Source organism: Macrobrachium nipponense, chromosome 6 (assembly GCF_015104395.2).
Source record: "Macrobrachium nipponense isolate FS-2020 chromosome 6, ASM1510439v2, whole genome shotgun sequence".
In the NCBI taxonomy this organism is placed as follows: domain Eukaryota; kingdom Metazoa; phylum Arthropoda; class Malacostraca; order Decapoda; family Palaemonidae; genus Macrobrachium; species Macrobrachium nipponense.
The window spans coordinates 91,625,043-91,638,848 of NC_061108.1; the positions used below are offsets into that span (position 1 = coordinate 91,625,043).

At 41.8% G+C, this 13,806-nt stretch overlaps 1 protein-coding gene across 5 annotated transcripts in view; it reads left to right on the top strand.

The window, feature by feature from the left end:
• The window catches only part of LOC135216235 (laminin subunit alpha lam-3-like), a 567,145-nt gene that overhangs the window by 406,742 nt on the left and 146,597 nt on the right, over positions 1-13,806 (top strand). For all 5 annotated transcript variants that reach the window (XR_010314834.1, XM_064251389.1, XM_064251390.1 and 2 more), the window contains 8 exons: positions 1,259-1,432; positions 1,563-1,735; positions 2,136-2,267; positions 2,433-2,560; positions 2,967-3,094; positions 3,210-3,406; positions 3,987-4,177; positions 13,278-13,393. Coding sequence is in view for 4 of the 5 variants with exons in the window: in XM_064251389.1 (XP_064107459.1) it covers positions 1,259-1,432; positions 1,563-1,735; positions 2,136-2,267; positions 2,433-2,560; positions 2,967-3,094; positions 3,210-3,406; positions 3,987-4,177; positions 13,278-13,393 (1,239 nt within the window). In the remaining variant the exon portion in view is untranslated. The remainder of the gene's footprint in view (positions 1-1,258; positions 1,433-1,562; positions 1,736-2,135; positions 2,268-2,432; positions 2,561-2,966; positions 3,095-3,209; positions 3,407-3,986; positions 4,178-13,277; positions 13,394-13,806) is intronic.

A 13,806-nucleotide genomic window follows, 5' to 3' on the forward strand; every position in this document is an offset into this window, starting at 1 on the left:
ATGATTTCCATTACAGGGAAAGGATTAGGATGCATTTTAATAGACAGATTTTATGTTGGGGATGATCGATTTTCACATAAAACATGCCCCTAATAGATATAACAAGTTTTTAGAGCAGAAAGATAACTAGACAGGTTGTTATATACAGTGCACTCATATAACTCATTTAGTAAGCTCAAGTCTTCAGTGCACACCTTTAAACAAAATTCATATTCTAAACAGAGGGAATTAAATGAATGTGCGAGATGAAAGTAGTATGCTGTACAATTTAGTACAATATTATTTTTCATGCTTACATCTTTTAAAGTGGATAATGCTTTTGGTCTTACTAATACTTTTCCCTGGCACCAGGTTTTATATAGTATCACTGTTGTATTTGTGGACAGCAAAATATGTAATGTTTTATCATGTTGTCATATCAGTTATGACCTGGTGAAAGCAAGGCTTATGTGCAAAATAACAGTATGTATCTTGAAATATTTTTGCCTGGCAGAGATGTGATGTATCTTTATAATGTAATGTACTGTATCATTATTTCTAAGTAAAATTTGCCAGACTAATTTCTTTAGCTGTTGTTAGATGTTCTTATTTGTTTACGACATGTGCATAAAAGTTTCTTGAGTTAGAAATCATTGAGATACCTGCTTAATGCTACTTTAAATTTAGTAATTTTGAAAATGGAATGATGATACATTTCTGTAATTCCAATTAGTTCACATTTTTCTAGGTGATTGTTCATATCCCTTTTTTATGAGAAGTGTGCCCTCTTCCAACTTATTACATTATCATCCTATACTTTTATGATTATTATACAGTACTGTACTATTATGAATATTATTATTACAATATTAAAGAAAATTAATTTTTATAGTAGGTCATTAAGCACAGTGCTATATTTTATTCAAATGTATGTATTTTGCTTCACAGAAAGAACTCGATAGTAGTCTGTATGCAGAAGTATGTTTATCCTGTATTCACAGCTGATCTCTGACCTGTACAGTGCTGTTATATACATCACAATCATTAATAGAGTAACAACTTTTTTATGATTTAAGATTAAAGAACAGAAAAATTATTTTCTGTTTTGAAAACCCTTGTTCTGCATGATTTTTTTTTACGATATTTTATTACCTTGACAATGTTATGGTTTGTTTCAGCAATTTTTGTGGTAATGTTATGGTACGCTGTACAGTACATGCTTAGTTATGAATTAATAAAACTTACATTGATTCTAATAGCTAATCCCTACCTCTTTCAGTTGGCTTTGCCTGGTCAGAGAGTCCTGAGTTTTGGGGAAGATGAAACAAAACTTAACATTACCAATCAGTTGCATGTAATTCCTGGTACAGAAGGGGATGTTACCATTGGATCCTCCTATCCCTTCGATGCACCTCTGTATTGGCAGCTCCCAAGGGAGTTCATGAGAGATAAGGTTAGTCTGACATGTTTTAGTGCACAATTGTGTTACTTGGTCGCCATGAAAATTTTTGTGATTGTATACTGTAGCATGCTTAAAAATAAGCTACTATGGGTTTGATATACATTACCCCTCTCCTTTTTAGGTTCTTTCCTACAATGGTTACCTTAGATTCAGAGTGGGAAGTGAAGGAGGTAAGAGCAAGTTTCCAAATCAGATTCTTGAAAGCTACCCGTTAGTATCACTTCAGGGTAACTGGCAACTGGTTCTTGAGTATTACCCCCCTGCTATAGTTCCTGATGGTCGATATGAGGTCAAGTTAGTAAAAACTGGTTTTGTTGGATGACTTGTAGTTTAGTAGGCAAACATCAAGTAAGAAAATAGATCTAATAGACCTTACTCGTTTTGGTCTGAAGAAGCAAAGTACTAAACCTCTTTGAAACTGCTTATGATTGTTCAAAACTCATCTCAACTCAGTCAAGTTTTACCATCGAGTAGAGTGGTTCACATTTTGCTGCTGTTATATTTGCAGATGTACATGTATACGTTGATGAAAATTTTTGTGCTTGAATAAAGTTTCAATGGCTTGATTTATGTTCCAATGATCGTCAAAGTACAGTAGTGAACTCCTATGCTAGAAGACAGTTGTTGGGCATTGCTGAAATAATACTCAGATATTTGTTGTATTCAGTTTGTTAGGAATCTTGCTATTTTACAGATTACATGAGGATTACTGGAGGTTAAAGAATAAGCCACAGGTTGTTACACGGGAAAAGATGATGATTGCTCTGCAAAATATTCAGCACATTTTGATAAGAGCAACAGATGCTTCTGATACCACCTCTGCTTTGTAAGTATAAAAGGCATATTTTTCAGGTTAATATTATATCAACAGTAATACATACTGCTAATTGTCTTTTGTATTGACGTCAGCTGGTAATATTTGACTATTTTCATGAAATCTATTATTATTGTATATGGAAGTTCCACAAAACAAAGATTTTATGGTTACTAGGCTTCAAGAAGTGTCAATGGATATTGCTGCTGAGGGTTCACCTGTATCATCCCGTGTAGCTTTGGGTATTGAAAGGTGTATTTGTCCTCCAAATTACAGTGGCACATCTTGCCAAGATCCAAGTAGAGGTATGTAAGTTCTGTGTTTTTTGAGAGGAAATACTGTATTGTTTTATGACTCATTCATTTTAGGGATCAATCATGAGCAGGATAAATATGTTAAAGTTTGTTTAGAATTCATAAGATAAAGTGTTACATTTACTTACGTACTTATAGTTATTTTTTCTGGAATTCAATAGCTATTTTCAGTGTTTATTCTTTAGAATACTCTATCCATATTGTTATTGATCATTTTAAGTATACTATATCAATGAGAGGTTACGTAAAGAAACAAACTCATGTAAACAGGATTTTAAGTTAACATCTCTCTATACCATTTACGTGTGTACTATTTGATTTTTATGATCTGATGTTTCAAAAATGCAGGTTTCATTTCCTATATTAATTATCATACACTGATTGCTGCTGCTTCCAGGATTTTTCCGTTGGCACAGTAAAAAGTATCCTCACTCAGAAATTATAATAGACCTGGTTGGAGAGTCACGACCATGTAACTGCAATGGACGTTCAGAAACTTGCAATCGAGAAACAGGAGTGTGCCAGGTAGATTTGACAGTTTTTAACAGTTATTTTAAGAGTGACATTATGCTTAACATAATATACTTTCATTTAGATTACCATAATTTGTGTATTGACAACTAAAATTTTCCTTCTTTAGAACTGTAGAGAAAATACAATGGGTCCTCACTGTGAGGTTTGTGCTACTGGATTCTATGGTGACCCTTCAGTAGAAAGATGCAAGGCATGTGCCTGCCCATCACTACAGCAAAACTTTGCAGAGACTTGCCAAGCTGATCGCGTTTCTGAGTATATTTGTCAATGTCGAGAAGGGTATACTGGCGACAAATGTGACAGGTATTTTCTTTATCGTACTATGTATTGTATTTTGTTCCAAAATTTCAAATGAACTGGAGTTTTACCTGAAAAAAGAGAGAAATATACAGATGCTTCATTTCATAAAAAAACTGATAAGGCAGTCCCTGGTCATCAGTGGGGCTCCGTTATCGGCAGGGTGCTGATGAGCTAAAACCGCCATTAACCGAAACTTGGCAATTTATGGCACCGATAACTGGTTAATGGTGCTGATAACCAGTTAATGGTACCTCTGTTAGGTATGTTATGGTGCTATAACTCTATTATTAACCAGGACCTGTTGTGTTATGGTGCCATAAATCGCCGATTTTATGGCGCTTATCTAGGCCCATAAAATCGGATTGCCATTAACCGGGTTCACCGATAACTGGGGACTGTCTGTATCAGTTTTATGTACATACATTTTAATTTAATAAATTTAAACCATCACAATTCAGTACCCCTGTAAGAGAGGATTAGGTATATGGTTCTTTTAAATCCAGTTAAGTTCTGTTAACACAGTAAATCAGTTCACTCAAGAAAATTATTATTCTCCATGATATTTGTTTTTTACTCCAATTAGGTGTGCCCATGGTTATTATGGTCAACCTGCCCAGCCTGGAGGATCATGCCAACCTTGTGAATGTGATCCATTTGGTAGCTTATCAGAGGCTTGCGACAGAAATGGTCAGTGTAGATGTAAGCCAGGGATTACTGGAAGAGATTGTTCCCAGTGTGCTCCACGCCATCTTACATCACCAACTGGATGCATATGTAAGATTTACAGACTTCACATATTGTTTATATAATCTACATTAAATTGTCATAAAGAGCCTATGCACAAAGAGGCTAACAGGACTCTCAGCTTTATGCTTTGAAGTAGATTCCAGAATAAAAGTTTTCTTCATGTGAAACCTTATACAATGATTAACCTTTGGTAGAAAAATGAGCCCATTACAGTCATGTAATCTTATTTGTTCTTAAAGATCAAAAGAAATTCCTTAAAACCTAGGTATGTGTTATTTGTTTTTTGCATTGTGTTAAGAGTATAATTAACTAATAGCAGTTGTGTGTTTCATGGTGAAGGTGGTAATGTAGTATGTAATCTTTATACATACTTTACTGACAACAATTTAGCTTTTCCAATGAGAGAGAGAATGGTGAGAGCATAAAGCTTGTAATAGCCCTCCTCATTTTATTAATCATACATGTATGCAGAACACTGCAAACTTCAATAACCAATCCATTTTAGGATATTAGATTTTTAGTACTGTACTTGGTTGATTTCTGGGCTTGACCTGTGTCGGCCGGTGAAATGCTCCTGTAGCACGTATTTCTAGGTATAAATAGATGCTAAATATACCAAAGAAAAAGCTAAAAGGAATGCTGAAGTTACTACCTTCGGCTCGCTCACCCATAGGGTGTTGGTATAAACACAGGGGCGAGTGGAAGCCACTACCACAGGTATTCTGCCAATTAGAAGATTCCCCTCAAAACCCCTCTCTAGGTAGGTGCCGTTACAAGGACTACAATACGTCTACCTTCCACTCGCTACTACTACAACTCCCGCCCGAAGGCTTCATTCCTGTATTAGCACGCTACAGTGACCACACGTGCTTTTCTCGCTGCCCTCTTCCTGTGTTTTTGACGAGGCCATGTCTGCTCCAGAGCCCCAAGCTTCTTCATCTAAGTTGAGTATTCCATTTTTCATTTTTGTATCTCGTGAGGGCACGATGCATACCTTTTTAGCCCTTATTTGACCCCTTAGTTCTCACGAACCGGGGTGACGCTCCTTTTCATCCGCCATCTTGGGTGCATCATTCGCCGCATGCGTTTTTTCTCATTGTTATATTATGATGATATTTACCTCATTGTTTGCATCTCACTGTTTAGACTACTGTTTTCGTATACCCCATCATTATTCTAGCTCCTGTTGTTTTCTGGAGCTTTGGTTTTACGAATTTTATCCTTACGTCGTAGGCCCTAACTCGCTCCTGACGTACTCAGGTCTCTCGTTGTATGTTTATATTTCGTTATTCTAGCCTTTGGTGGTCTCCTTTTTGTCCTCAGTCCCTCAGGAGCGGGCTGGTTCCCCTTCGTACGTACTATTTATTTTCTATGTTATATGCGAGTAGTGTGTTTTGGCTCCTAGGCTAGCCTATGGTACGCTAGTTTTGTGGAGAGGGCGATTCCTTTCTATCTCTCTCGCGATATTCATGCATGCATTCTGTTATTGTGTTTTTGATGTTAGTCAGTAATGCACTCGATTATATGCACGTTTATGATAAATATTCATATTCTTTGTGAGGTTGGAAGTCCTTGCGATTCCCTTCCCTGGCCTACCCGACCAGACCTAGGCTAGGTTTTGGAAGGTAGGTCAGGCAGTCCTGCCCCTCCACCCTTTCGGCCCCACTCTTACTGCCTCCTGCCCAGGCTATTATGCTTGCTGGGAGAGCGGTCCAGGACAGAGAGTCCCTCTCGTGTCTATGTTTGTTGGGCCTAGACCTATCGTACCTGACCAGATCGGAATTTTCGATTTTGGAGGGTTTAGTTAGGTTCTATCCGTCCACTTTATGACGTCCTTTGGAGGCCAGGCTAGCCTACCTGACCGGATCTGTACCGATCTTGAGGGTTAGGCTGGGTCCTTGCTGGGTGCGTTCCCCCCCCTTTTTTATTACTCTTTCGCAGTTCTTCCAGTAATTCCTCATCATTTATTTTATGTTTGTCCTGTTGTATGTTGCCTGGGCCTTTGCCTCCTTTAGGGTGTCAGTTGGCCTACTGTCTTCTGCTCCCTTTAGTGGTAGGCTTGTTACAGCTCCCGAAAGGTGGTGGCTCACTGATCGGTTGCTGTGGCCAGGCGATCACGACTTGTCCACTCTCCTCCAGACACACCCCTCCCCTGCACCAGTCTCGTTCCGGCGCTGTCTAGCTAGCTCGCGGTTCAAGTAATCCTACCGATGAATGACCGTTAGAGCATATAGCTTTTCCAAGGGGATTAGTCGGAGGAGATTGGTTGCTAGTATTTTGTGTATCTCTTTAATATGTCTCCGGGCCCATAAGTCCTCTGGCTAGGTGGGGTCTACCATCACACCAACCAGCAGGCTATACGTCGGATTGTACGTACCACTGCTCCGCCGCTCAGTTGTCTATTCTCCCTGTTGTCTCCGCCTCCCCACTCATGTGGGGGCGGAACTAAGCTTAGAGCTGCGTTTCTAGTTACCTTAGAATTGTTTCTCTTCCCCAGTGCGACCAGACTCAGGCCTAGGTTTTACCTTTAGCCCTGTTCTGCTCGTATCAGCCCGTCTCCGCCGGCATTTACTGTTATGATAACAGGATTATGGACTCAGGAGTAGGTGAAGCCTTTAAGAGATTATGCTAGAACATGTTTTATTAGCCTCTGTAGGTATGTCTCTGGATCCGTGTAGGTTACGACATAGTGTGGTCTACCATCACACACGCCAGGAAGTATATACCAGAGTTTATTGTACCGTTGTTTCCGTCGCTCAGTTTTCCATCTTCTTTGCTATCGCTGTTCCTCATTTCGGTGGGGGCAGAACGGGGCTCAGATAATGCGCCTACTTTTGATTACGTTGCATTAATCTGCTGCGATGCGATCAGACTCAGGCTTAGGTCTTACCTTATTCCCCTGTTCTGCTCATATCAGGCCCTCTCTGCTGGTTATAGCTTTACCGATCTCGAGGATGGATTCTGGAGCAGGCAGAGACATCCAGAGCTTTTTGATAACCAGTAAGTTGAAATTTATACCCGATATTGCCTTTAACGGATTAAATATCTAGTTAAAGTGCACCTATCTTGCCAGAATTAACTCCGGCGCCTTTATTTGATGATACTCATTTGACTTTTCAACTTACAGATGGTCCGTTGCCAGGTGTCGGGATGTCCGGCCGTCCTGTATAGGCCATACGGGCATGAGGTCTGCCGATCTCATGCCAACTGCACCATCCTGGTAGATGGTAGTATGGTCTGGCACCCGGAGGCCTGCACAGTTTGTTATGAACTGGTGAGGATCGTGTCAGATGAGTCGGTAAGTAACATTCTCACCTCGTTGTTTCTGCAAAATTTATGCAATACGTTAACTTTCGGAAATTTCTTTGACACGGGGGATCCTAATTTGGTTATTTTTACAGGTTAGTTTGTCACTCAAGACCTCGTCGATGAGGTCCTTAAGGCCTGGGTGGGGGGATTTGGGAGGAATGCTAAATCCGGCCAGCCCTACATGCTGTCGGAGGAGCTGTGTTCCCTCCTATACCCGAACGCTCCAGTTTCGGCGGCTGTACCTGCGTCTGTGGCGGCTCCCATTATTGAGGGCATCCGTCAGGAGACCCAACCCCCCGTTCTCGGATGGCAAACTGACGATCGAAGGTTGTGGAACCCGACTGGTAGAAGACTTTGAGTTCTTCCCGGCAGACCTTCAATTTCCCTTTCCAGGCTACGCTAGACTAGCCGAAGATGCGCTAGTCAGGATAGACAAGTCGAGAGCCAAGTCCTCCAAAAACAGACTGGCGGAGTCCGGCTTCGACCAGGAGGCTTTCGCAAACCTTCTCATGATGAAGATGAGTGAGGTAGTGGACTCCAAACTTGAATCGGTGTCCACTCGACTCGCCTCAGGCCTAGAGACTTCGGGTCAATCTATCTTGTCTCTGACCCAGAGGCTACAGGCCCAGGAGGAATTGGTGTCCGGATTCCTCCAATCCGGAACCACACCGCAGTCCGTGACGGTACCGGACGCATCCAAGCTGCCGCCATTTGAGAACAGCAATCCGTGGCGGTTGGCTCTGCACGCCCCGTTCTCGGATGGCAAACTGACGATCGAAGGTTGTGGAACCCGACTGGTAGAAGACTTTGAGTTCTTCCCGGCGGACCTTCAATTTCCCTTTCCAGGCTACGCTAGACTAGCCGAAGATGCGCTAGTCAGGATAGACAAAGTCCCGAAGGAGACAGTTATCTACCCTAGGGACCAGGCCCAGTCTGCATGGGTCCGCACCCTCACAGATTGGGTCTGTGTTAACACAAAGTTGACACCCCATAAAGGATCCTTTATGATGTTTGTGGCCCCACAAGGAGTTCCAACTCCTTGTACATCGAAGGTTGCAGAATTGACTCTGCAAGCTGCGGTAGAGGACAAACCTATGCCTCAGCTAAAAGAGACGGAGGCTACCTCCTTGCTCTTCCCCGGTGATATGGAGTTTTGGGCTGATGCTCCGGCAACGTTCACGGTGGGCAGACTCGATCCAGAGTGTGCCTCCGCCCAATTCAATGAACGTTTGCCTAGAATTCCGGACCCCATGGTCAAAGCGGAATTCGAGGCAAGATGCAGGCTGAGTAGGTCAATTAATTCAGTCACCACGGCGGAGTTGACTGCTACGACATTTGCAGATGAGCCTCTATTTCGGATCCACACAAAGTCACTATTACAGGCCTTCCAATCAGACCTGTATGACTTTATAGTGGCTAGGTGAGCCTGCGGGAAGCATGTCTTTGCGAATGCTTCCATAAGACACGAACCAAACAGGCTCATAAAGGCGTCGATCTGGGGTGCCAACCTCTTCCCTGAGGATGTGGTTAACAACGTCCTCAGCGAGGCAGCTAGAGCTAACCAGAACCTTCGTGTCCGTTGGGGACTTCCCTTCAAAAGGAAGCTTGAGGCCCCCGGACCCCAATCCAAAGCTAGGAAGAGGCCGAGGAAATACCAGCCTTTCCAGTCCTCTCATACTCAGACAGTTCTTCAAGCGGTTCCTGTCTCCCAGATCGACAAGCCTTCGACATCCAAGGCACAGCCACAACAACAGTTTGTCCTGGTGCAGAGTCCACCGACTCAGCAACCTTCGACTTCAACCGCCTTAGTAACCTTCCCAGCCTTCAGCACCTCCTTTGAGTCACAAGGACCATTTCGTGGCTACAACAAGCATGCAAGCAGTAGCAGAGCCAGAGGTGCCTTCTGACAGAGAGCTGGCCCTAGAGGCAGAGGAGGTAAGACCTCAACCAACCAGTGAAACTCCACAGGTGGGCGGGAGACTGTATCTCTTTCGGGACCATTGGACCTTCAGTTCATGGGCCCACAGCATTGTATCGAAAGGTCTGGGGTGGAAATGTGAGAAAGGGCCTCCTCCACCAGTCAGTTTTCACCAGACTCCAACGACAGACCTACTAGACTATGCCAAAGATCTCCTTCAAAAGAAGGCAATAAAGAAAGTCAATCGCCTGAAGTTTCAAGGACATCTGTTCAGTGTACCAAAGAAGGACTCGGACAAACAAAGAGTGATTCTGGACCTGTCCCGTCTCAACTCATACATTCAATGCGACAAGTTCCGCATGCTGACCGTCTCGCAGGTGTGGACCTTACTTCCCCGTGGGGTTGTCACCACCTCTATAGATCTGACAGATACTTACTATCATGTTCTGATAGCAAGAAACTTCTCTCTATACCTAGGCTTCAAACTAGGAAAACAAGCTTACTCGTTCAGAGTCATGCCATTCGGGCTCAACATAGCGCCCAGAGTATTCACCAAACTAGGAAAGACAGTAGTCCAAGAACTAAGAGCTCAGGAGGTAATGTTAGTAGCTTACCTAGACGACTGGCTCATTTGGGCAGCCAACGACGAGGAGTGTCGCAAAGCAACAGCCAAAGTAATAGAATTCCTAGAGTTTCTGGGTTTCCAGATAAACAAGGAAAAGTCCCGTCTCATCCCGGCGTCCCGCTTTCAATGGTTGGGAATCCAATGGGACCTAACCTCACACAAGCTATCTCTCCCATCAAAGAAGTGCAGAGAGATAGCGAAGGCTAAGACAGTTCCTCAAGAACAAAAAAGCTTCTTGTCATACCCAAGAGAGAATTCTTGGTTCTCTTCAGTTTGCCTCAATAACAGACGTCCTATTGAAAGCCAGGCTGAAGGATATCAATCAAGTCTGGCAGAAAAGAGCCAGCAACAAATTTAGAGGCAAGATCTCTCTGATTCCGCCGATATTAGAGAAAAGACTCCGTCTGTGGACGGAAGTCCGGAGTCTCTCCAAGTCAGTGCCACTGCAATTTCCCCCGCCATCTCTGATAGTCCACACGGACGCCTCTCTGAGCGGTTGGGGGGCTACTCCCAGTACAAGAAGGTTCAAGGAACGTGGTCGAATACATTCCACCAGTTCCACAACAACGTCCTAGAAGCAATGGCCATTTTTCTGACCTTAAAACGTCTAGCTCCAGTCAAGAACAGTCATGTAAGATTAGTCTTGGACAGTGCAGTGATAGTTCATTGCATAAACAGAGGAGGCTCCAAGTCGAGCAAAGTAAATCATGTAATGATTGCAATTTTTTCGTTAGCAACGAAAAATCATTGGCACCTGTCAACTACTCACCTGGCAGGAGTACAGAATGTCATTGCAGACTCACTATCCAGAACAACTCCGCTGGAATCCGAGTGGTCCTTGGACATGAAGTCATTCCGTTGGATTTGCAATCAAATCCCGGGCCTTCAGGTAGACTTGTTCGCCACAGAGTCCAATCACAAACTCCTGTGTTATGTGGCTCCCAATCTGGACCCTCTAGCTCATGCCACAGACACGATGTCCATAGACTGGAACAATTGGCAGAAAATTTACCTATTCCCGCCAGTAAACCTCCTGATGAAAGTCCTGCACAAACTCAGATCTTTCACAGGACAGGTAGCAAGAGCAATTGGTTTCCTCTTCTACTAGAGTTGAATCTCCGTCCCAGAGGGATTCCCTGTCCAGATCTGACTCAAATAGTACAAACTCGGACTGTGTCAGCTTTCTCAAGAATTCTAAATGCCCTAACTTTATGGACTTCATGAAGTTTGCGGCTCAGAAGGATGCTAGTGTCGATCCACTAAACATCCTGTTCGTAGAATCAGATAAAAGAGAATCAACACTCAGACAGTATGATTCTGCAGTAAAGAAATTGGCCATCTTTCTAAAAAAATCAGATGCCCAAAAGATGACTACGAATCTGGCAATTTCATTCTTTAGAACCCTGTTTGAAAAAGGTCTAGCTGCTAGTACCATTACTACAACTAAATCTGCCTTAAGGAAGATTTTTCAGCTTGGCTTTAATATTGATTTGACAGATTCGTACTTCTCATCTATCCCTCGAGCATGCGCCCGTCTGAGACCAGTGGACCGCCCCCACATGGTCTCCTGGTTTTTAAACGATGTACTCTAGTTGGCTTCAGACACTGATAATGATTCATGCTCATATATAACCCTTCTCAGGAAAACATTGTTTTTAATGAGTCTGGCTTCAGGCGCCAGAATATCTTAACTGTCGGCTCTCTCTAGAGACCCAAATCACATTGATTCCCTCCCGTCGGATGAAGTTCTACTATCCCCAGATCGGAAATTCTTAGACAAGAATGAAGACCCACAAAACAGGTGGGCTCCATGGAAGATTATACCTCTCACACAGGACTCATCATTGTGTCCTATTGTCAAATTAAAATCTTATCTGGTCAGAACTTCTGAAAAGTCTTCAGGTCCTTTTTTTATTAGAGAGAAAAGCAGAACCATTTCCTTAAAAGGAATCAGACAACAAATCCTTTATTTTATTGAACAAGCCAATCCGGATTCAGTCCCTCACGTCCATGATATCCGGGCAGTGGCTACCTCAGTTAACTATTTTCACAATATGAACTTCGAGGATCTTAAAAAATATACGGGTTGGAAATCCCTGGCAGTATTTAGACGCCACTATCTAAGGAATTTAGAGGCCCTTAAATTTTCAGCAGTGGCTGCAAGGAGCATCGTCTCCCCTGATACGGCCTAGGCTTATAACTCTATTTCCTATTCCTTTATTTTGCTATAAGATTTTTCCCTTGATAATCACTCTTTCCTACCTGCCTCGCTCGTAATCCCTACCTGTCTCCCTTAGGTTCCGGGCTGGTTTGCTTATTAATCCAATTGTGGACATGTACATAGTTTATATTTGTTATTTTTGTATTCCTTACCTGTTGTTTTCCCAGGATAGTATGGATCTGGTCATATTTGTTCCCCCTCTTTTACTATTGTATCTTGTTACTTTACATTGGTTATTAAACTTAATTTTAAGAGAACATTTTATTTTTATTTTTTCCTTGTATCTTGAATTTTGTATTTTCCAAGCTTGTATGGCCAATTCTCTAATACTATTTCACCGACCGACACAGGTCGAGCCCAGAAAAGGGATTTTGACAAAGGAAAAATCTATTTCAGGGGGAAGACCTGTGTCGCCCGGTGAACCCATCCCTCTCTTTTCCTGATCCCTACCCTTTAGCCGGCCCAAGCTTGGGTGCATAATTCAGGAATGAAGCCTTCGGGCGGGAGTTGTAGTAGTGACGAGCGGAAGGTAGACGTATTGTAGTCCTAGTAACGGCACCTACCTAGAGAGGGGTTTTGAGGGGAATCTTCTAATTGGCAGAATACCTGTGGTAGTGGCTTCCACTCGCCTCTGTGTTTATACCGACACCCTATGGGTGATCGAGCTGAAGGTAGTAACTTCAGCATTCCTTTTAGCTTTTTCTCTGGTATATTTAGCATCTATTTATACCTAGAAATGCGTGCTACAGGAGCATTTCACCGGGCGACATAGGTCTTTCCCCAGAAATAGATTTTTCCTTTGTCAAAATCCCTTTAGTGGTCCAAAAAGTGAATTGCTCATAATTTGATGATAAGCAACTGACAAGTAGAATTTCAAAAGCCCATTTGTTCTAACATCAGCCGCAGTACAGGACATATTAGATAGTTGTATATTTTGTATTATGGTTGTAAATTGTCACTTTTTCATTTGTAAACAAATTTACTAAATTCATTATGAAGTAAATTTAGATGTTCAGTATATTTTGTCCATGGCAATATTTTATTTTCCTTGTAGCTTGTGTTGATGGATGTGTTGATGTCCTCCTTGACGAAGTTGAAGCAATGATTGATGCTGTAACATCACTAGATGTTACAGGTTATATTCCAGCTCCTTGGCCTTCTGTTACAGAGGTATGTAGCCAGGCCAATGATATTTCTATCTTTTTGTAGAATTATATTGATTTGTCAGTTAAATAATAAAGGCTAGGTAACAAATACGATTTTCTTAGTGATATATGATATAAATATTCCATATACCATATTAATACGTACTGTAATATAATTTAGGTGATATGATGGGATTTGAGCTGATAATAAATTGAAGTCAACTTTATACAGAAGTACAGTATTTTAGAATAAAGTTATTGTATTGAATTGTATTTATTTTGAAAAAAAGTAAGCAGAGTATGATTAGATTTATGTAAACATATCATATAAAGAAGTACATATTTCTGAATGAAATTTATCAATATGAATTTTAGGAAACAAACATAAAATAATTTACAATGTGCTTTTCTTATGTGCTCAAATGTTTCAAACTTTAA